Source organism: Syngnathoides biaculeatus, chromosome 15 (assembly GCF_019802595.1).
Source record: "Syngnathoides biaculeatus isolate LvHL_M chromosome 15, ASM1980259v1, whole genome shotgun sequence".
NCBI classification, from domain to species: Eukaryota; Metazoa; Chordata; class Actinopteri; order Syngnathiformes; family Syngnathidae; genus Syngnathoides; species Syngnathoides biaculeatus.
The window spans coordinates 3,308,697-3,333,087 of record NC_084654.1 but is presented as its reverse complement, the minus strand read 5'-3'; the positions used below and the strand labels follow the sequence as shown (position 1 = coordinate 3,333,087).

General features: G+C 44.1%; 1 protein-coding gene across 2 annotated transcripts; it reads left to right on the top strand.

Moving 5' to 3' along the window:
• The first annotated feature begins 1,770 nt into the window (after positions 1–1,770).
• Positions 1,771–10,857, top strand: dio2 (iodothyronine deiodinase 2). Of its 2 annotated transcripts, XR_009798303.1 has the most exons (3): positions 1,771–3,216; positions 5,039–5,733; positions 10,741–10,857. XR_009798303.1 is itself a non-coding variant. In XM_061842803.1 (2 exons), the coding sequence occupies exons 1-2, from the start codon at positions 2,989–2,991 to the stop codon at positions 5,627–5,629; spliced, it is 819 nt and encodes a 272-aa protein (XP_061698787.1). In that variant the 5' UTR covers positions 1,772–2,988; the 3' UTR covers positions 5,630–9,424. The 2 variants fall into 2 exon arrangements, 1 of the variants encoding a protein (XP_061698787.1); XM_061842803.1 differs by lacking the exon at positions 10,741–10,857 and having other exon boundaries at positions 1,772–3,216; positions 5,039–9,424.
• Positions 10,858–24,391: the final 13,534 nt, after the last annotated feature.

Sequence of the window (24,391 nt, the reverse complement as noted above, 5' to 3'; positions counted from 1 at the left end):
TTATGGCATCAGTTTAGCACGTGAAATTACATTGATGGTGAAGCAAGTTAAGACCAGATATTGCTCTCAAATTAATTTAACACCATTTTAAACGGATTTCATTCATTGAAATCCTTATTTGTGAAAATATACCAACTTAGAATGTGTACTACGTTATCTTAAGTGTGTTTTGGTGCAATAATAAACGAGCCTTGTAAACACAAATTAGTGATGCATATCGAACTGCAGATAGTTTCTCATACAAACAGGCTGATCATCGCGGTGTACAATGAACGGCCGGTTGGCCACGTACCTATTTACTAAATACACGGTGTTTACATCATTTTAAAACAAGACAGAAAACTTTGTATATACATTCAGGATATCGAAGCCTTTACTATTTAGGAGTTTATGACTAACTAGACCAAACAAGAACTTCACAAATGCTTACCAGTCTTTGTTTCCAACACAAGGAATTTCCTCCATGATGGCTTCTGTGTCGGCATCTTCATCGATAGCAACTTCGTCTCCATTTGAATGTGTGTGCTGTCTAACTGGCTCAAATTAATAACCTTGATAAAGTGCAGTCCATTTATACCACTGTATGTCCTGCCTTCCATAATCTTACACTCTATTGTGATGTGCTGGAACCTAGTAATTGCTTTGCAAGTTACAAGTCTCAAAGTCTGTGCCCTCCGAGCCAAATAGTCCCAAGTAGAAACAAGCATGTTTCAAGTCAAACCAAAAGTCCTACACTTTGAGTTTTGAATCCTTTCAGCTAATATTAACAACAAAGTAATAATATAGTTTAATCCATCCATCCATTTTCTGAGTCAATTATCCTCACAAGGGTCATGGGAGTGCTGGAACCTATTCCAGGTATCATCGGGCAGGAGGCAGGGTACACCCTGAACTGGGTGCCAACCAATTAAAGTCACACTCACAACCACACCTATGGGCAATTTAGAATCTCCAATTTGCGCATGTTTTTGGGATGTGGGAGGAAACTGGAGTGCCCGGAGAAAACACACACAGGCACAGGGGAAAAAACATGCACACTCCCCACAGGCGGGGCTGGATTTGAACTTGAGTCCTCAGAACTGTTAGGCAGAAGTGGTAACCAATTGGTGTCCACCTTTCTGCCACTGAATTGCCATTTAATATATGTAACGGAGTTAAAAGTATATATATTTAGTTTACGTTTATAATCACGCAAAATTTGTACATAGTTGCCCGACATATTAACCCCGAGTGGAACGTTGCAATTTAAGTACCACCCTCGAACCCCCATGTATACATAGAGGGGACACACCCTCCCGTAATAAGTATTGCAACCGTCTTCACCCCTCCTCTTTTCAATGATGTATGTTTTTGTAAGTTACATCATGGCTGAGGAGTGTTCCCACTTTGTAGTATAGAGGATAATATATTTGTTACACTTGTCTAGGTCCTAGCTTGCAGAAACTACAAAGTGTTTGTTTTGCCTGATTCACGACAGGTGTGTTAAATAAATCAAGATTGCATCTGAGACGAATCGTGTGTCACGACGTGGTCTTTAAAACTACACAACCCAGAAGTCAACCGGTCACATATATAACATTTATTTATTATATTTGAAAATCAACAAGTCCAGTAACTGATGGTGTAGTGATACACTCACCTGACTTTGGTACAGGCAGCATGGGTGAAGTTTCCATTAATGACCTTGTCGATATGTGACCTCTGAGTGACTGGCGACCAGTTAAGGGTGTAGGCCGCCTTTTGCCCAAAGTTGGCTGAGATAGGCTCCAGCATTCCCGTGACCCCTGAGAGGATAAGGAGCTTTGAAAATGTATGGATGGATGGATGAGAACAAGTCCATTGCACATTTATAAAAAAAAAAAAAAAAGTAGGGGGGTTGGTCACAATTTTTGCACCTTCAAAATTGATCGATGCGATGTTTTCAGTTACTCTTCCAAATTCTATGCTTTGACATTAAACAGACTTGTCACAAATGAGAATTTGCATCCAGAATGGCTGCAATTTTTAGGCGGACAGCCACCTGACAGTTCTAGCAAATAAGTGTGTAGATACAATATACATTTGTTTAGTTAAAGAGCAATTATGATTACACAAGAAAATTAAACATTACACTGAATAATGAATGAGCAATTGATTTCCTCTTTTAGATAATCAACCGTGTTTTTCTCAAATTTGATCTTGGCAGATCACCCAAGTGAAACAAGTTGGTTAATGTGACAATAATCACGTGCAAGGTAAAACAATGCATCCTCTAAGATACTGTGTCAGAATTAAACTCTAGAATCTCTGCAGAATAACAAAACAGGTAAACATGATAACCAGTGATAAAATAGATCAGATGTAGCCAGAACTACAACTGAGATTTCATTATTTTACATTATTTTATTAAATGTTTGAATGGGGGGGAAAAAAAGCAAAAGGTGCTGGATGTTAAAATTGCAGAAAACATAAACAGCAATCTGTTAGTTACGCCTATGGTTATTCGAGTGAAAAGAGTAAAGCAATGAAAGATGCTGTATAGCAATTGTAGAGTTAGGATCATAACATCCATTCATCCATCCATTTTCCGCTTTCCAGATACACCACTGTGCCGCCATCATAATAACAATAATAATAAAATTAAATGGAAATATGCTGTCACATGATTGCCCTGTAACAATCCAGCATGCCCCCTCAAGTATGCATACTTAGAACCGGACATGTGTATTTGCTTGTTTCGCTCGCTCTTTGAGAGAGCGAGCGGGGGGGCGAAAGAGAGAGAGCGTGAGTGAGGGAGGTGAGAGAGATAGCGAGAGAGAGAACGAGTGAATTAGTGCAATCGAGTGATGGGTTAGTGGCCAGTACTCACCTGTCCTGCGCATGAGGTTGTACGCCTGCTCTCGGCTGTACGGAAAGCATGTGACTGAGCTGCACCACAGCGCGTTCATGTGTCTCGCAATGACGGGCAACTTTTAGCAGCCTGCGAGCGATCTCGTGGAAAGACACAAAATGAGGATGGCCAGCGAAGATCTGCTAGTGACTCTCCAAATCTTACCTGGTTTCTTTTCAAACTGTCTTTTCCTGGCGCTGTACGACTCCATGGTGCTCGTGAAGCGCATGGTTTCGCTTTTGAGTTGCTCCAGGTCCGCCGCCGGCTCGGGAGAGTGGCGCCGCATGTTGACTACGGCGGGGCTCCGCTCCATCTGGAATAGTTTCTTGCTGGACGCCTACAAAAAGGTAAGCCAGCGACGGCGATTCATTAAAATACTCACTGCTGTTCCGTGCAATGAAACGTTAAAGGATGCATATTTGCGTGTAATTTAAATCTGGGATCTCAATTGACTTTTGTTGGAGCCCCCCGCCCCCCACCCCCCTTTACGCAACGTTCTTGTATGTGAAGTATACAAACCACTAATGTCACCAACTTTAAGGTAAATGTTTTCATTTATTCAGTCGAATCACATGGTGACTATTGCATGATCCACTCAGCTGCACGTGTCAGGAAACATGGCCCTGTAATCATATTTCATTGTCGTTCAGCAGAACTACAAATAACATGTCAGGCTAACCGAGAACAACTGTGTCCTATCTGGCTGCATTGAAGTGAAGTTAGGAAAGTGCCAGTGAGAAAAGACGTGACAATTTTGAAACCAAATGTTTTTTTTGTTTGTTTTTTTTTTAACCTGTAACGATGTATGTCTGTTTCAATGAAAAAGATTTACTTTGTAGCACCAGAAGGAGTTTAGGTGAAGTCATTCTGGTTTTCATGAAACAAGACACCTTTTAAAGTAGACAGTGACGTGATGTTTTCCAATTGTAAATATTTGACCAAAGATATAAACCCTCCACAGCTAATCGAGCCACTGACTGTTAATCTATACCTCAAATAACAGAATCACATTCAAGAGATCAAGAGGTCAAAATGGAGCGTCACAGTACAACATGTACCACCACTAAAAGTAGGCTAATACATGATATTGACAAAGCTCTCAGGATCTGGCACGCACACACACACCCCACACACGCACCCAGACATTCACAAAAATAATGTTACACATTTAATATTTTAGCTTTGATTTAATAAAGATTCATGCAGTATAGTTTATTTTTCAAAATCTTTTCAATAAACCCCAAAAACCCTTGCTGGTGGTTTTATCCTGAGTAGTATCAAGGAACAATGGGTTAAAAAAAAAAAAAGATAATTTTTTCAATGCAATTTTAATGCCTGTCAATTATCTGCAGCTTTTCACTCGACATTCTCCCTACCTCCTACAATTAGTACAAAGTACTAAGTACTGAGGTATAATAGTAATACTAGTAATATAATAGTATAATATATATATATAGTATTATAATATTTGACAGATACATTTTTAAAGACATAATTGACTTTAAACCACAGGTGTTAAGCTCAAGGCCCAGGTGCCAGATCCAGCCCGCCACATCATTTTATGTAGGTAACTCACGTGTGTGATTGTCCATGAGTCTTGTTAAAATCAGTACTAAGATTTAAAATTGTGAGATCATAAATGAGAACCTTGAGATATTGCAAGCACATTTGTGTTACCAAACATGAACACTCCGGTTTCCTCCCACATCCCCAAAACATGCATTCATTGAAGACTCTAAATTGCCTTTAGGTATGATTGTGAGTGTGACTGTTGTCTGTCTTTATGAGTCCTGCAATTGGCTGGCAACCAGTTCATGGTGTAACCTGCCTCCTGCCCATTGACAGCTGGGATTGGCTCCAGCACTTCCGCAACCCTCATAAGGATAAGCGGCTCAGGAAACGGATTGACGAATAGATGGATGTATTCTGTTGTTATTTAACACAACATCCCAACTTCAATGGAATTGGTTTTGTACTACTACACTGTCAATGACTTCAAGGAAATCCTTCAGTTTTATGCACATTTAATTGGAGTGGATAAAATACATTTACATCACTTAAAATAAGCAGTCATGTTTATCAAAATTTTGAATTTAAAAAGTGAATGACAGCTTTGTTCAACTTTTTTCACCATAGGTAAATGTCAACCCTTCTTTGTTTTTTTCTTAGGTTAAAGTCGGCTGTGAGGCACCTAACTCCAAAGTTGTGAAGGTGTCGAGTAGTCCTCAGTCGAGCAACATGGTTCAGACTATTCCTAATGAACCACAAGCTACAAGGGTCCGAAATCGAGATGAATGCCGACTCCTGGATTTTGAGTCATCAGATCGCCCCCTGGTGGTCAACTTTGGCTCGGTCACATGACCCCCCTTTATCAGCCACTTGCCATCTTTCCGGAGGCTGGTGGAAGACTTCAACGATGTTGCTGACTTTCTGCTGGTGTACATTGATGAGGCTCATCCATCTGACGGTTGGGTGGCCCCGCCTATGGGCTCTTGCTCTTTTAACGTACGGAAGCATCAGAGTTTAGAAGAAAGGCTGGGCGCGGCGCGCCAACTAATTGATCACTTTTCTCTCCCACCACAGTGTCAGCTGGTAGCTGACTGTATGGACAACAATGCTAATGTGGCTTATGGTGTGTCAAATGAACGTGTGTGTATAGTGCAACACAGAAAAGTTAGCTATCTGGGTGGCAAGGGGCCATTTTTTTACAATCTGAAGGATGTGAGGCAGTGGCTGGAACAAAGCTATGGAAAACGGTAGAAAAAATCCAGGACTGGTAAAAAAGAGCAATTATGGTATCCTGCTTTTCATGCTCTTCAAGACAACCTTGGTTTTTCCTTGTGCACGTGAGACAAGATGAATAAGTAAGTGACTGAATAAACTTCAATGTTTAGTTTTACCAATGGCAAAACCTGTTCTATGCTGCTAACACTTCTGTTGATTCCTGAAATTGAAGAATGAGAGCAATAACAACTTACTATATTGGTAGTGTGCATTAAGGAGGTTGCATGGGTCTTTAAATGTTTCCCAGCCATCTTCCAAAGTAATAATTTCACACATAGTTTTGTCGCCCTCTCTCATCTGCATGACCACTTACTTCATACATGACTGTGAAAAAAGTGTTTGTCCCCTTCTCAAATTTGGATTTAGCTTATTATTATATTATTGTATTTAGCTAGAGTTTCCCCATTACAATGTTGAAAAGCATCAAACAAATTTAAATATCAGACAAATCTAACTAAAGGCGAACTTAATAAGTTAATTTACTAAGGAAAATAAATCTCTTCAAAGCTACTTTGCCCTTTGCGAAAAAGTATTTGATCCTCCACTTAAATTATGAATTAAATGTGGCTAATCCCATTTTTAGGAAAGCTGATTTTTGTTTTCATTGGCCAGATCCAAGCCTGACGAACTAAAGAATGGTTCAATCTAGAAATCATGTAATCGAACTTGTCTACCAGAATTAAGTCTCCCCAAAGATATCAAAAACATGCAACAAAATACCACAATTCAAACAAATCCAAGAACAAATGAGAAATAACATATTTCACATCTATCTGTCTGGGAAGGGTTAGAAATCTATTTCCAAAGCTTTATGACTCAAGCAAATCCTTCTCGGGTGTTGCCGCCATACGAAAGGTACTCCTAGAGCACAAAAATGATTCATCCACGAGGTAAAAGAAAAAAAACAGGGACAACGTCTAACGAACAGCAGGCCTCCTTGCCTCGGTTCAGGTCAGAGTTTTCATGACTAAACAATAAGGATTCATCAAGGCAGAGTTCCAAGGGGACACCCACTGGTGACCAAAAAGAACATAAAGGTTTGTCTTTTTCTGCAAATACACACAAACACACAAAGAAGGTTTTAGAATTGCCGAGTCGAAGTCCGGACTTTAATCTTGAATCATCTTAAAAAAGGCTGTTCATAGTCAAAACCCCTCCACTATTGAATTGAAACAATTTTGCAAGGAAGTGGGCCCCCCAAATACATACAGATGTCAAAGAATGATTGCCAGTTACAGAAAATGTTTGATTTCAGTTACTGCTGCTGAGATTGGCCCACCCAACCAGTTATTAAGTTTTGGAGGCAATTACTTCTTCACACAAGGTGAAGTTGCATTGAATTGTTTTTCTTCTCCTCTAATAAATAAAATATCGATTTTACATGGGTTATCCATGTCTGATAATTATATTTCTTTATGTACGCAACCCGAGTGAGGATATGCAGTACTGAAAATGGATGGATGGAAAATGATCTTAAAAATAGGAATGGGGAAATTGAAAAAAAAAAAGTGACAAGGGGCCAAAAGCCTTTATCCCAGCAATATATGTGATAATCGAGACTGTCAATGCTTCAAGCAGCACATGCAGATTTTCCAGTAGAGTAAACAATGAGTTTTTGACCAGGGCAAACTAAAAAGGTCGTTATGGCAAATTAAAAAGATGAAGTGCACTGGTTGGTCAAATTAGGTCACTATAATATTTCCCCTGTGTTTTCCCATTAACTGCCACATTCAAAGTTTGAGTTTACAAAGGAACAGTCCAGACCCAAAATCACAACCACATCTGAACAACCCATCCCCGTTACTATTTCTGGGTCAATTTCTAAAGACTTTTTTTTGGACAGAAACTCCCTACACTATATTTATGTCTTCCATCTTCTCATAAACCTATGCATCCGGAATAACTGCTTTATTCCGTCTCTTCAGAAGTGTAACTTCATGCATGCTCACTTAGCTTATAAGCTCAACCGATTCTTAGCAAAGCGGCAACTTAACTTTTATTTCATCTGGTTTAATTTATATTTATACAATTTCTACAAGTGTAGTTGAACTCAGTAAATTGACACAATGCAGTAAAACTCCATTTAATCCTTCAAACCTACAATGGGGACAAGCGTCAATTGAAAGCAATGTAAAAAAAAAAAGTCAGAAACTCCTTTTTAACCTCCATACAAATTAATATAGTGCAACATTCAAATCTAATTGATCTTGTTTTTTTTTTTTTGTTTTTTTTTTTAAACGTGCAGGAGCAAACATTAAGAAGCAAGGACCCTGACTGTTTGTTTTAAATGAAATGATTTAACATTCTTGCCTTACAACTTAAGGTGCTCAACAGTCTGAAGTCATGTTGTAACATGAGTTTTACCAAAAAGATTATGATCTCTCATTCCTATTAAAATGCCTGGTGCATTTACACTGGCATTTAACTGATGACCTGAGTGCATTTTGCTGGGATCCACACTTGTTGCTCATACTGTATGTGTCAAAGGGGATAAAAAAGAAGAACTAGAAGAATAACTAGACCATGTATCATTTATAAACACACAACTGCTTCAATTTGATCTCAACAAAATGTTTTAGTTTTTAAAAGATTCAACCTATGTACAGTCTATTTGAAGGGGGCATGGAGTTATACTGTATTCAATACAATATAGATTGTCAATGATCTGAAGTTTTTCTTGACATTTTAACTTTAATTTTGAGACCATCATTGTCTCATCATAAAAACTGTTCCAGAAATTTTGACTTTGGCTCTTTGACTCCACCATGTTTGACATGTACTGTAAATATGTACTTATATTGTTTGTGGAATATACAGTTAATACTACGTGATGCCATCATAAATTAGGGAACCTGTGTGGACATCTGTTGCATTCCAGCACCACACCCTGCCTCCTACACAATAATGTTTCATAAGATGTATCAAGAAAACACATGCTGCTTTGATTGTTCACTTTTCTCACTCAAAAAACCTTTGGATGGAAATATGGGAATTTATCCTGCTTTTTTAAATATTCTGGGTGTTTCAGTTTTCACGATAAAGGGCTCAAAATAGTTATATCTCTTTTTAATGTGAATTTATGGGCCAAAGTGTGGGGGGAAAATTGGAGGTCCGTGGAAAATTACACGATGCAATTAGAGCAATTGGAGAAATTGCTTGCAACAAGACAAGTCTCAACAACTCATTGAGTTATCTGCAGAAACTAATTCAATGTTCATTCCATGTTTCTTGTGTTGCCTTGCCTTTGAAACAGGTCCCTTTCTGAGCCTCGCTGCCTTAAAACAAAATATCAGTTGACACAGCTTTGGGTTGATTATAGAGAGCTTGTGAAGAATTTTGCAATATGCTGTCTGTAGAAATGTTTATGTAAATGTACAGGTTGATTATTTTGTTTAACTTTCAAATGTTGTTCATGACATCTGAGATTTAAACAATATTATCATCCTGTTGTCGATCTGTAGTGTGTAGAGCATTTGTGAAGGGTGTCTGTATGGTAAGAGTGTCCATGAATCAGATGGTCCTGCTCATGGTGATAAAGGTGTACTGATGAAGACCTGCGATGAAAGAGTGTGTAACTCAGTCTCTGGTTGGATTGTAATCACACCTGATCAACTTTAGAAGGAACAACTGCATCTGTCCTTTTACATCTAAACTGAAGCGCTTTGTCTCAACAAACTGCATTTATTGTCTATTTTGATTCATATTTAATGCAATATCCTCTTTTCTATTTTGTCAAGGGAAACAATAAAGTGGAAAATAAAGTAAATATTCACCTGAATATTTTATCTTTTTCATTTTAAATAAAAAAAAAAATCACAGAACATTTTGTGGTATTCTATGAGTAAAAGCCCATTCCCATCACAAGAAGCATTGAGAGCTGCCATTCTTTTATTTCAGAAGACTTCAAGCTAATTGGGTACATTTGTGGCATGAGTGGAGGCCAGTACGTATTGGATCTTGTGTTATTGTTGTTTTATTTATTTATTTTCAAAGATATAAATGCCTCGGGGTGAACATAACAGAAATCTCTTCCACTCTGCTCTGGCTGACCCTCTGTTCATTTAGGCAAAACTTTATTTTATTTTATTTTTCACAAAGAGCACAGCCAAGGACAAACTGGGCTATGTGCTAATTGAAAATAATGCACAATTTTTGACAAAAATATTTTCAAAAAGTTAATAGAGCACATTATATTTAGGTATGGATGAAAAATAAAATAAATACAATCATATTGTATAGTCGTATACAGGTACATAGAGAGGTAAAAAAAAGGTATACGTATACATTTCGATAGGATATTCGATGTCTTATGTAACACATTTATACATATTACGGTAATGTACACTACCAACCTGAGTTCTATGACCTCCTTGGGGAGCTTTGCATTTTACAATCGTTAGCGTAGCATATTTGTTGCTCCTCCACTAAAGATCAGAACGACTGCCCGTGAGTTTGGTTTTAACTTAAACTAAGACAAAAAAATGTCGACTACAATGACTAGTTGTGCGGCCGCTTTTAAAAGAAATGTGTCATCACTGACACAAGCAACTCGGAAGCAGCGCGTCAGTCAAAATGAGAGCTCCATGGCTTCTGGTCGTTATCAAAACAACATGAGCTCAAATTAAATAGTAAGGGCGTAATGAGTACAAAAACAAAAGCAGGAGACCGCACACTGGATTGGAGCCGAATGGAGGAGGAGAGGCTGCGCTGCGCAACCCAAACTCTTGGGATTAAAAAAGTGTTTCCTCACAAATGCTATGCATGCCACAGAGGATGACATGCGGTGGGAGCAAAATGTGATGTTCATGATGCAATGCAAGAGGCACTGGAACTGTATTTAGTCATCAATGATGACTTTGACAATGATGGACCAAAAGTAGCTACGATGGATATGTTTTAGATTAGAAATGAACGAGATGCTTCTTTTGAAGTCTTGGCCAAGGATGTGTAATGTAGAGGATACACTGCATTATGTACAAACGTTTTATGTACAAATTTTTCCATCCATCCATTATCTACCGCTTTTCTGGGTCGGGTCACGGGGGAAGTAGCTTCATATATATATTTCCTGACTTCCCTTTCCCCAGCCACTTCTTCCAGCTCTTCCGGAGGGATCCCAAGACGTTCCCAAGCCAGCCGGGAGACATATTCTCTCCAGCGTGTCCTGGGTCGTCCTCTGGGTCTTTTTCCGGTGGGACATGCCAGGAACACTTCACCAGGTAGCCGTCCAGGATGCATCCGAATTAGATTCCCCAGCTGGCTCCTCTCAATGTAGAGAAGTAACGGCTCGACACTGAGCCCCTCCTGGATGACCAAGCATCTATAAGGGAGAGCCCGGACATGCTGCGGAGGAAACTCATTTCGGCCGGTTGTATCCCAGATCTTCTTCTTTTGGTCACAACTCACAGCTCATGCCCATAGGTGAGGGTAGTGTAGGGATTTGCGAGTTTGGACCCTACGCGTGTTCACGCGGCGAGGAAGATATGACCAATGATGAGAAAAAGTTAACAGCAAATGGATTTATTACAAAGGAATGTGCAGTACAAACGTCCGGGTCTTATATAGGTATCTGCCGCACACGAGACGTGTGTCTTCTGGCAGGATAGCCAAAGAAGAAGACAAAAGCCCAATAACACAAGGTTTTATATCGTAAAAGTGGCTGCGCCCTGCATCCTGGGCCGGGATGGTAACTTTGTGCTCCTTATCTGGTGTTGTTTGTCTCCACGGCAATGCCTGGGAGAGGAGGACAGCGCCAGCCGGTTTTCTGCGTACAAAGATCAAGGACAACCACGGCCTCCACAACACATCCTTGTCTCATTAGCAAATGGGCAACACTTTATTTGTTGATTAAATGTATAAGGTCATATTTAAGCAAATAATGAAAGTGCAATAAAAGTAAAATAGTCTTCATTCCCTCTCTTGATCTATAAAATAGATCACAAAAACAATCACGAAAATTCCCAAAGTAACGCTTCAAGAAATATGGAAAACATAAAACCCTCTCTAATCGTCCAATCATACCTATTAACAAGTGCGTAGCCTCATGATTCAGAACACCCGTAAGCTTTAAACCTCCAGGACAGTACTAGACAACTCAAAAACAGCAAAACATTTCTAAAAAAGTAATATCACACAAAAAGTATCAGTAGAACAGAAGGGCAATGCAATCACGGGGCATGTCAACATCATGATAATCAGGAAGCGGTGGAAGTTTAGTATCATTTTCAGAGGGAGCGATAGCAACATAAAATCATCTTGAGGAGTGTGTCGTGGCTGGGGTCTAATGAGGACATAATTACCGCGGCCATCAGCTGGGGCACTAGTCACCTTCTCAATCAGACAGGTTAAAAGAGAACGAATACAAGGAATGCAACAGCATCCACAGAGGGTGAGAATAGAGGTGAAGACAGCCAGAGAGATGAAGATTGATGAAATGACACCCCTTACATTTACCAAACACATTCATCCAGTTATCCCACATAGTCCTTCACTTTCTTAGTCATGGTTCTAAGTCCATCGATGGCCTGAGTGAGGCGTCCGCCGGTTAGGTGTTATTCGGCAAACCCCTCCTTTCTCGGCCAACAGTGCATCTAATGCGATCCTATTTTGGAAAGTCAAAATAGATGTTGCCTTAAGTTGCCCATGTACAACTTCAAGTCCTACAAGGGTGAAATTGCCCAAATGTTGCACATATAATGTATGTAATTGGTACAGTCGACATTTTCGTTAGGAACAACGGGGGAAAGAGCGGAAATTACAGGTGTATTTTCAAAACCGGTAACGACCTGATCAGCCAGTTTATACTCATCTGGACACCACGGGGGACGCCAATAGCGACAATTTAGGTGGGGTTGTCAGCACCAAGCCAGGTAGGTTTGGACCTACGTGAACGGTGTAATAGGCCAAGAGATTCCTTGACGTGTTCAGGAGCAACCGCCAGTTCATCTAGGGTGAGAGGAACAATGGAAATAGGGAAAAGTAAAGTTACTCGTGCACATCTGCCTGTACTGTTGCGCGGCAGGCGGTCGACGACACGGTCCCTTCCGCACCACCACCACACATCAGTACGACTGACAGGTTGGAAGAAAGGTGTTTCCTGGGTCTCTGCACACTGATCATCAGAGATATTGTCAATTGGGGCACGATTATCTTTAAGGAAAATACAGGTGAAGTTTTGGGCGCCACAGCATGATAAAACACAGGTTTGTTCTTTTGGGCTGGTGTTACCCGGTGAGCAGTATCCCAAATTTTGCATTCATTTTTAGTTGGCACATAATTTTTCATAACATCTGGAACACAGGTGGAGATGACAGAAGAGGAAACAACACGGAACAAAGGTCTAGGTCCCATACATACAACACAGTCACTCGGGGTTTTATTCGCCGCTTATTCTGCCACTAGTAACCAATTATTCTTTCCTGCGCTAATGCCTGTCAAAACCCTAAACCACTCATCAACAGATAGGGGTTTGTTTATAATACAACTCTTCTCTGTGGTAAATATTTTCTGGGTGGGTTGTGCTAACAGCTGGCACTGATGTGGATGTGGGTATGGGGTATTTTTGAGCGATTTCCCAGATCAAAATACCTAGAGCAAGAATAACACTAATAATAAGAATGCCATAGATTCCTGCTCTCCCTCTCTTGGTCCGACAAGCAATCGGACCATCTGTAGGAATCATGGTTAGCAATAAAAACAACAACAAACAATAAAATGAAAGTGCAATTAAGAGTCTGTAGCAGGGCAAAGCATAAAACAATGAAACCACTTAGTTCCTTTTCCCTCCAAGCGGACGGCTTTGGAGGTACGAGCAGTCACGTTGTGGGGGCCAGACATACAGGTTCTGCCCACTTACGAGAGAGTCGTTTAAGGTAGACCAATGACCATTCAGGAAGATCAAGTGTAGGAGGTGGTGATGGAAGAGAGTCCTGGATCTGTAAGGAGAAATTAGAAGCAAAAGTTGTGTCCAAAACAGTTTATGATAAAACTTGGGATATACAACGCTATCCTCGACCGATTGGAATGAGGAGGAAGGGCCAGGCATCAGATGACCTGTAAGAAGTTCGTAAGGAGAGAAACAAGTAGTTTGTCTCACAGACATTAGAGCAAGGAGGAGAGCCTGAACCCAAAGAGGTACATATTTTAGCCAGTTTTTCCTTCAATGCACGATTCATACGTTCAACTGAACCTTGACTGCCGGGTTGATAAACACAACCAAATTTGTGAGTTAACCCTAACCTCTTCTCTACAGTAGCTAGGTGTGTGGATGTGAAATGTGCAACCGTTGTCCAAGCGGATGAGAGGGCTGTGGTTGAAGTGGATTTGTAGTGGCCAATGTCCTTGACAATAGCCACCGCCGAAGGTTTGGCCAGGGCTTTATCTAATCGTTGGATCACTGTCAAATGTGCAATAGGAGTACCTTAAGCTGTTTTAAAATAATTCAATTTCCAGGCAGACAGGTCCAACACAGCAGCCGAGACAGCGTAAGCTAAGTCAGAATAAACAGTGACAGATTGTCCGACCGCCAGTTCCAGTGCAAGACAGAGTGCGACCACTTCCGCTGCCTGGGCTGAGAGAGCAGATGTTAGTACGAAAGAGGAAACAGTTAAAAATTCACCTGATGGCTGCTGCTCCACTACGGCAGCCGCCGCAGCCAAAGAGCCATTCGGCTTACAGTGACAGCAACCATCAGTGAACAGAACCCTGCATTTTGTCAGAGGTTGGACAGAGAGATCAGCACATGCATGAAGAGAATGTGTAGAATAGAAGAACGATGCTCCGAGGACATAGTGGACCCTTCAGAGGACACCACTCTGCCCAAGAAGGTCACCAATTTGCGACAACACTGAAGTTTCTTTCTGGAAGGTTTGAATCCCAGCTCATGCAAACGCACTAAAACAAGTTTAGTTAGAGAAATACACAACTCTGCTGTTGGGGCTGCCAAAAGGAGATCAACATACATCAGGAGTTTACATCCTATGAAGTATTTCAGGTGTGATGGTAGACAACATTGTGTGGGGGTCTGGTAGGGGTAACAATGGTGTGGTCGTTACATCATTAACGGCTCATGCGCCATACGATAAGTGTTACCTTCTGGTTTTAAAACTGGCCTGAGTGGTGTACACCATGAGGAGGTGGATGTTTCCAAGACTCCAGAATTCCACAGGCCCGTGAGAGTGTCCTCCATCCCCTGGTTAGCAGCTGCCAGTCCAGAATATTGAGGTCTGTAAACATGAGATCCTGGAAAAACAGTGATTTTAATGTCTGGTGTCTTAGTACAATGTCCAACATCAAAGGGCCCAGAGGACCAAACTAATTTAGGCATTTCGTTCAACATTGACTTGCCGCCGTCATGGTCAGAGTAGTCACGTCCGTGTTCTCTAGTTAGGGTCTCGTGTTCTAATATGGTGATATCCTGAACATAGCCTCTTCCTAACCGGACTGTTGAGGGTGATGTCCAGTCGATTCAGTCCAAAGTTTAGTAAACTTAGTCAAGTGCTCCAGTGGGTTGTTTAACATTGGGGAAATAAGTGGGTGCGGCTGTAACAGGACTGGGGAACCTCTCTTTGAGAGCTGCAGGCAGACGCTCGAAGTGTGCTCTCAATATGGTTCGATTGGGTACGTTAAGCATACCTGCAGTTGTCTCGATTTCTCGTTGTTCAATACTAGTGCATGATCTAGATGCTGCTTGTCTCCAGTCTCCCATGCAGAGTGTAAAAGTTTCCACAAAACTAGACAGCCATGCATTACCAGCAGAAGAGAGATGAGGCAAGTTAGCAGTAAGACAATCAACATCTTTAAGATCAAACGGCTTGTATATTGGACCTGCCAGAGCCTCTGTCATAGGCATCATTGTACAGCAAAGCAAAGCAAATTTATTTGTATAGCGCATTTCATACACGAGGTAACTTTACATGATTAAAGGCATTTGAAAACGAAGAGATAAAACATTTAAAACTGTCTAAAAACAATAAAAATGACAAACAATGTTTTAAAAAAGCAATTAAAATTGCATACAGTGTGAGAAATATGATCAAAAAGTGCATATATTCTAAAAAGCCTGAGGGAAAAAAAGAGTTTTCAACCTTGTAGCGTTCTGTGTGCTTGTTATATAAAATAATAATATAATATAATATCCATCCATTTTCTTTACCGCTTATCCTCATGAGGGTCGCTGGGAGTGCTTGGAGCCAATCCCAGCTGTCAACAGGCAGGAGGCAAAGTTCAAGTTTCTGTGGCAACAGATCCCCCACCGTGCCATGCCCATGTTGCGGTTTCAACAGATTCGCTACAAACCCACGCTTACGCTGCGGTAGGCACTGATCCGCTCCTGAGCCAAGTTCACGTTGCAGTGGAAACAGATCCATCGCCGTGTCACACCCACGTCGCGGTGGCGACAGACTTCCGGTTGAGCGTCGAAGTAAAAGGGTGGAATTGGCGATCGAAGATAAGCCTGCCAGAGGACCTCTAATGTGTGTTTTCCCAAAAGACAAAACTCAGAAACGAATTGCAGAGGGCTTAAGTTCACAGGATGGAGTGAATTCAGATGAAGATGAGTCAAACTATTTTCCTCCAGTAAAGAGGGGGAGCAATTTATCGTTCCCGTCGCTCCATGCTGTTCCCAAGAATGATCTATTCATGCCTCCTAGTTTCTGCTAGTTCTCTTCTGGGAACCCTGACTCTGAGTCAGTCGGATTCTGTCTGAAGCAGTAGACTCTCATTCATGAGCAAGCTCCCAGTTCAGGTGTGCCAAGTCAAACACCGAAAGAGAAACAACGCAGCGTTCCGCGGCCTGTGGTTTTTCAGGAGCCAGTCTCCAAATCCCACACTCCTATCCAGTAGGTGGCAATAGCTCCACAGCCTCCTCACGTTCCTGTCCAGGAGGTGGCAAAGACTCCGCAGCCGCCTCACGTTCCTGTCCAAGAGGTGGCGAAGGCTCCACAGCCGCCTCACTTTCCTGCCCAGGAGGTGGCAACGGCTCCACAGCCGCCCCACATCCCTGTCCAGGGGGCGACGACTGCTTGTCGGCCGCCCCATGTTCCTGTCCCGGAGGCGGCGACGGCTCGTTGGCCGCCCCACGTTCCTGTCCAGCAGGCGGTGACGGCATCACGGTTCCCTTCGTTCCAATACCGGCGGCGACAGTTAGTCGGAAGTCTCATATTCCTGTCTAGACTGCGACCGGCCTGTGGCCGCCCCACGTTCTTGCTTCAACAGCAACCGGGCCACGGCTGCCTCCCACTTCGACGGCAATCGGCCCGCAGCCGCCTCCCGCTTCGATGGTGACTGGCACGCAGCCGTCCCAAGCCCCTGTCTTGATGGCGACAGGTATTCTTTGGTCTCCCATTCCTGTCTCGACAGCAACAGGTATACAGCCGTCTCACGCCCCTGTCTCGATGGCTGCCACCTCCCTCTCCTGCTTCAATGGCGACCGGTCCGTGGCCGTCTTAGAGCCATGACACGACGGCTAGCAATCTTCGGCTGCCCCCCGACCTGGCCCCGGCGGCGACTGATTCCTGGCCGCCTCACAACCTAGCCTTGGCGGTGAGGGACCCACGGCTGTCTCCTGACCGAGCCTCGGTGGCAACCGATCCCCGGTCGCCTCATAACCACGTCCTGGGAGGTCTTTGTCCAGAACAGTCACATGCTTCCGTCTGGTTCCTGCTTTGATGTTGGATTCCTCCTCGAGGACGTCCACCCGAATCACCCTGTGGGGACCATGGTGTTTGGCATCCGGGTCGACCTCCTGACCTGCCCAGCCGGATGCCTCACTTTTGTTGGCCTGGATGGCCACCAGACTGGGGTTGGGGGGGTGCCCTCCTCCAGACCCCTTCCACCCGCCCCTGGACATGTTATTTTGTGTGTGTGTGTGTGCTTGTTTTGTTTAGGTACGTCTGGGATTCGCGCCTTAAAGGGGGGAGGGTACTGTCATGGTCCTGCCGGTCCCAGCCCTGGGTGTGCAGGTACCCTACACAGTTGCGTTGATTAGGAGTCGCACACCTGGGCCTCATCGGTGATAATGAACCCCAGTACCCAGCAGACGGTCTGGCTTTGCCGGATCGTTGCCATCCATGCCTCGTTCCAGCACTTCCTTGTTCCTGATCCTGAATCCCGGCGTATCGACCTCTGCTTAACGTCCTTGATACTGCTGCTCTCTCTGACTGACCTCCTGGCTTACGACTTTGGAACGAATAAAGACCTTCCTGTAACTGCCTCTGCGTCTCCGGAGTACTGCATTTGGGTCCTCTCCCGCAGCGATGGGTCATGACAAAAGCGAGAGATCACGGCTTGATGAAGCCAACAAAACCACATCATCCGCAAAGAGCAGAGATATGATGCTGAGGCCACCATACCGGACACCCTCTAGCCACGGCTGCACCTATAAATTCTGTCCATTAAAGTTAGGAAAAAAATGACAAAGGGCAACCTTGGTGGAGTCCAACTGTCACCGGAAACAAGTCCGACTTATTGCCGACAATGCGGACCAGACTCTGACACCAGTCATACAAGGACCGAACAGCTTGTATTAGGGGATTCAGTACCCCATACTCCGAAGAACCCCCCACAGGACTCCCCGAAGGACAGGGTCGAATGGCTTCTCCAAGTCCACAAAACACTTGTAGACCGGTTGGGCGGACTGCCATGCACCCTCGAGGATCCTGCCGAGGGTGTAGAGCTGGTCCACTGTTCCAGTGCCAAGACGAAAACTACATTGCTCCTCCTGAATGCGAGACCCAACTTCCCGATGGACCCACCAGCACCCCTGAGTAGACTTTACCAGGCTGAGTAGTGTGATTCCTCTATAGTTGGAATACACCGTCCGGTCACCCTTCTTGAAAAGGGGGACCACCACCCCAGTCTGCCAAATCAGAGGCACTGTCCCCGAAGTCCCCACAACATCCAGAGCCTTTTGGAACTCCTGGCGAATGTCATTCACCCCTGGGGGCCTGCCACCATGGAGCTTTTTAACCACCTCAGTGACCTCCACCCCAGAGATAGAAGAGCCCGCCTCAGATCACCCAGACTCAGCTTCCCTGTAGGAAGGCATGTTGGTGGAATTGAGGAGGTCTTCGAAGTATTCACCCACCGACTCACAACATCCCGAGTTGAGGACAGCAGCGCCCCATCCCCACTATACACAGTGTTGAATGTGCACTGCTTCCCCCTCCTGAGACGCCGGATGGTGGACCAGAATTTCCTCAAAGTCTTGAAGTCATTCTGCATGGCCTCACCGAACTCCTCCCACGCCCGTGTTTTTTCCTCAGCGACCACCGGAGCCGCATTCCGCTTGGCCACCCGATACCTATAAGCTGCCTCGGTAGTCCCACAGGTCAGAAATGCCCGATAGGACTCCTTCTACAGCTTGGCAGCATCTCTCACTGTTGGTTTCCACCTGACAGCCACAGCTGCAGTCGGTCGCCTCACCAATGGAGGTGCGGAACATCGTCCACTCAAATTCAATGCCCCCCGCCTCCTATGGGATGTGACCAAAATTCTTTCGGAGGTGGGAGTTGAAGTTCCATCTGACAGGGGAATCTGCCAGCCGTTCCTAGCAGACCCTCACAATACGTTTGGGCCTGCCACGTCGGACTGGTACCTTCCCCCACCATCAGAGCCAACTCACCACCAGGTGGTGATCAGGTGACAGCTCCGCCCCTCTCTTCACCCGAGTGTCCAAGACATGCAGTCACAAAGTCCGATGACACAACCACAAAGTCGATCATGAAACTGCGACCTAGGGTGTCCTGGTGCCAATTGGACATGTGAACATCCTTATGCTTGAACATTGTGTTTGTTATGGACAATCCGTGATGAGCACAGAAGTCCAGTAACAGAACACCACTCGAGTTCTGATTGGGGTGGGCCATTCCTGCCAATCACGCCCTTCCATGTCTCACTGTCATTGCCCATGTGGGCATTGAAGTCCCTCAGTAGAATGATGAATTTGCCAGAGGGGGCGCTCTCCAGCACTCCCTCTAAGGACTCCAAAATGGGTGGGTACTCTGCACTAATGTTTGGTGCATAAGCACAAACAACAGTCAAGACCCGTCCCCCTACCTGCAGGTGGAGGGAGGCTACCCTCTCATCCACCGGGGTAAACCCCAACGTACAAGCCACGAGCCAGGGGGCAATAAGTATACCCACACCTGCTCGGCGTCTCTCCCCATGGGAAACGCTAGAGTGGAACAGAGTCCAACCCCTTTCAAGAGGAGTTGTGTCAGAGCCCAAGTGGTGCATAGAGGCGAGTCTGACTATATCCAGTCGGAACTTCTCGACCTCACGCACCAACTCTGGCTCCTTCCCTGCCAAAGAGGTGACATTCAATGTCACTAGAGCTAGTTTCTGTAGCTGGGGATCAGATCGCTAAGGTCCCAGCCTTTGGCCACCGCCGAACTCACATTACACCCGACCCCTATGCCCGCTCACACAGGTGGTGAGCCCATGGGAAGGGGGACCCATGTCACCCTTTCGGGCTGTGCCCGGCCGAGCCCCATGGGTGCAGGCCCGGCCACCAGGCGCTCATCTTCGAGCTCCACCTCCAGGCCTGGCTCCAGAGGGGGGCCCCGGTGACCCCTGCTGCCTGTTAAAGAAATGATGACCACACATGTACTCAGCAATCTTCCACACATGGGCACGTACATGAACAAACAAGTACACTTTGTTTCCAACTGTTTTGCTTGCCGTCTCCTTTTAGTAACATCATGTAAATAAGAGGCATCTTAAAACTAAATAAATAGAGGTGCTGAGGAGAGGATAATCAGAGAGTGGAGTTGTGAATTGTATGAGACAGTTCCTCTCCTCTCTCCTCACGAGACTTGAACTGGTGTCTTTGCTTCCTTTTTTGTCCTGTTTAATGAATGTCTGATTGGTGAACCTGACACCTCGGACCTGTTTGCCATGCGTGACCTTACCAGGGGCATGAAGCTCCAGATAACTTAGCTCCTAGGATCATCGGGACACACAAACCCCTCCACCATGATAAGGACATTGATTGGCCTAGTGCAGGAGGGGAGGAGTGGCCTTGGTCTGGGAGCCAGTAGATGACTATGATGAGCAGCGCAAGCTGGTGGTCCAGGAGGTAAAAGTAATAAAAGTGCACCCAAGCAGTGTCGCAGCCCAGGCAAGGGCAGTGGTTGGCCTGGGAAGGAGTGGAGGGAAGGAAGATCAACTGGAAAGACCTGGTGGAAATGGAGGCATTCAGGACAAGCCTTACCATCACAGCTGTATATAACATCTTGCCTTCTCCCACGAACCTAAACCAGTGGCATGCCAAAGATCCCAAGTGCCTGTTATGCCCAAGTCCTGCAACACTGAACCACATTCTGGTTGGTTGCAAGACCAGCTTTACTAAAGGCTGTTATACCTGGCGGCACAACCAAGTGCTGAAGTATCTCGCTCGTGTTTTTAGAGAACCAGCGGATGAGGGTGAACTCCCTCTCGCCCTTGTCAGGCAACTTGCAACCAAGGCTGTTTGTTTGGGAGGGGGAGAGTCAAACCGGCCACACCAACAAGCCACCAGACAGCGGACAGCTGGGCAGTGCACGAGACTGGATGCTGCTGGCAGACCTGGACAAGAAGCTCTGGTTTCCATCGGAGATTGCAACTACCATCCTATGACCAGATCTAGTGCTTTGGTCTGCCTCTCTTAAACTCACCTACGTCATCTAGCTCACAGTGCCCTGGGAGGGGGCAGCCGAAGAGCCGTGTGAGCGGAAGCGGCTTAGGTATACAGGACTTGCGGCTGAAGTGGAACAGCATAGTTGCAGAACAGAGGTACGCCCGGTGGAAGTTGGCTGCAGAGGGTTTATAACTTTTTCAACATCCAGACTACTCAGAGAGATGGGTGTCTAAAGGAAGGCCCATCGGTAGGCAGTCAGAGATCTGTCCAAGACGGTGGAAAAGGCCAGCCAGTGGCTGTGGATCAAGAGGAAAGACCCCAATTGGGCCTTCAAGAGATTGATGGCACCTAGTGGATGAACCCGGCACCCTGGGATTCACTGTTAAACGCTTTCGAGAGTGTCATGGGCCTATCAGCAAAACACTTGACGACAGAAGGAAGCTCACTTGATAACCCGTAGGGTGCCATCACATATTTGAACATCCCACAGAGCCTTATCAGAGCCGAATTATGCATGAATAGAGGGATATTAACATCTAGTCCTCCATAATACATCAGATAATCTGGGGAACCAGTGACTGCTGTAAAAGGGCAGCTGTCAACAAGGGAAAGACCTTTTGACAGCCTGGAAAGAGAGCTGGCAGGAGGGAATAGACCCCAACGGGGCCACCTTGGGCTGACTACACGTGGTGGCGGGCCCAGGACAACTGCCCTATGGGTTCCACCCAACATTGCGACAGAAAATTCTAAGAAGAAAACACCTCCTGAGCCTGCGAGAGCGGGGGTGGAAGATGGCTCATTGCCTGACAACATGGTAACAAACAAAGGAACAGAAAAGACTACGAGAACGTTTATCAGCACAAATGAAACTCCAACAGCCAAAGCAGGACTTAAGCTCCAAGTCTGCGTTTGTGGTTGGGCAAAGGTTACTTCGACTTTGGGCCTGAAGATTCACCAGGGCAGGAAATAGTGCTTAAAGAAGGGACAGCGGGTAAGTCGCATTGATAGCTACTTTTTGAGAAGCAGGTCAAGTCAGTCTTCAGAAGTTCAGCAGCAGGATACACACCACACTCTGCAGGACATCAACGCCCCTGTCCCAGTGGAGGAGGAGGAGGAACTGGGCAGAGGAGAGCAACCTGGACCCAAGCCACCACTACAACCAACTGCAGAGAGTAAGATCCAGGGGTGTAGACCATTGATCAAATGTCCAAAGGCCTGCAACAAGGCTTTGTGGAAGAAGGTCAACATGGACCTCTGCAACATTTCAGAAGGGATCAGAGGCACCAGTACAAAGAAGCTGGAAAGGATGGGTGTTCTCATTTATACGTATGGGGCGGAAAAAATTGTAGTCGTGGTGGTAAACCCACAAGGAGTTGCTTAGAAGGAATGGTCCACATGAACAAAATCAAATGCTGTCAAATTTATTGAACTAATGTCATTCTATTAGTTGGTTATAGTCAACACTGTAAAAGACAAAGGTGCTCTGAAATTATAAAGAAAAAATATATCGCAGTGGCATTAATGTAGAAATATGTTCAAACTATCAGTCAGTAAGGGAAAAAAAAACATTATGCAAATAAATGTATGTACGTTTAGAGCAACATTTAGGCAACTTGAAAGCAAACTTCAGCTGCTACTCCTGTTGAGATGATGGGAAAGGGAAGGGGCTCTTTAAGATCCATGAGACATAGCTGATTGATTTAATGTGGTATTTTTTTGCGTCAATATAAATCACCAATCATTTTTGTTGAGCATCTAACAGAAAGAAAATCTTTAAGAACTTCAAAAACTCCACCCAAGGATATGGTGGTATGAACAGCAGTCATATTGAATAAACTATAAACTGTATCATTTGTTCCCTAATCCCTACCTTTATTTTTTGGGAGTAATCATTGCAGTCTCGTATTGTCCCTGAGTAATTGAAAATTGAAAACATCATTTCCATTTTCAGATCCGGTAGGGTTAAATAAGCTCTTTGACAACTACCAACCATTATCTCTTTTGCCAAGATCCAAGAGAAACTGGTATATGTTATGTGGCCCCAACAGACACATTGGCAGTCAAACGTGTGCTGTCGTGCCTGATTGATTGAATTATGAGGCCCCGACTAAACGACGACGTGTATTGTGACTTTGTTTCTGACGTTATGAAACAAACGTCTACAACAACTGAAATATTTTATAGGCTTGGTCTTAGTCTTGTGTGCCTGTGTATGTAAGGTTGTGTGTGTGTTTCTGTGTGTGTCTGTGTGTTTCTGTGTGTGAGCACATGCGAGTAAGCAAGAGAGATTAGACTAAGGCAAAGGTGCATTTTTAACAGTTACTTATGACCATAAAATAAAGCTATTATTGTCATACCCACAGACAAAACAAATTCATCTGCAACTTACAGCAAGTTTTCTTTCAAGTGGGCTGAAATATCCAACTTTGGGCAGTTGCAAGTCTGGACTTCATGATAAAGCAGTTGTTCTTCGTAGTGTGAAATATAACATATATATAATATAAACAACGATGTAGACATTTTTTCAATATGAGTCACTGTGTTTGGCCCACAAAACCCAATGGAATACTTTGTGTACGAATGTCACTTTCTTGTGTCATTTGGCTAATAAAATAATGTTGAGTCTAACATCACCATGGTTATGTTGGATTGGTGCAATGGTTCCGTTGTGGAAGTTGGAAAAAAAAAGTCTTAAAATAGATCAGGTACACAATAAATGATAAATAGAAGTAGCGAACGGGAAGCAAAGGTAAACTTTGTTAACATACACTGTTTACTCTCCCTCCAACCACCTATATGGTTGTAGAATACTTTCTGACTAGATGCTGAATTAAGTATATGGATTACAGCCGGGTTGGCCTGACTTTTTTTTACCCCAAGATGTACTTCTCAAGCAGCTAGCCTCTCGCGAGCTACCGAGGGGAGGGGGAGGGAATGGGGTGATGATGATGCTGCCAAACCGTTTTAAGGTTAATGTTATGTTGCCTCCTATATTTAAAATACAGATATAGCTTTTTGTACGCTGTATTGTCTGTGTTTTCATCCTGGATCAGGCTGTGGCAAGGTGAAATTTTAAACTTACACACCATCTCATCCTGCACTTTCTACTTTGACGTCAGACC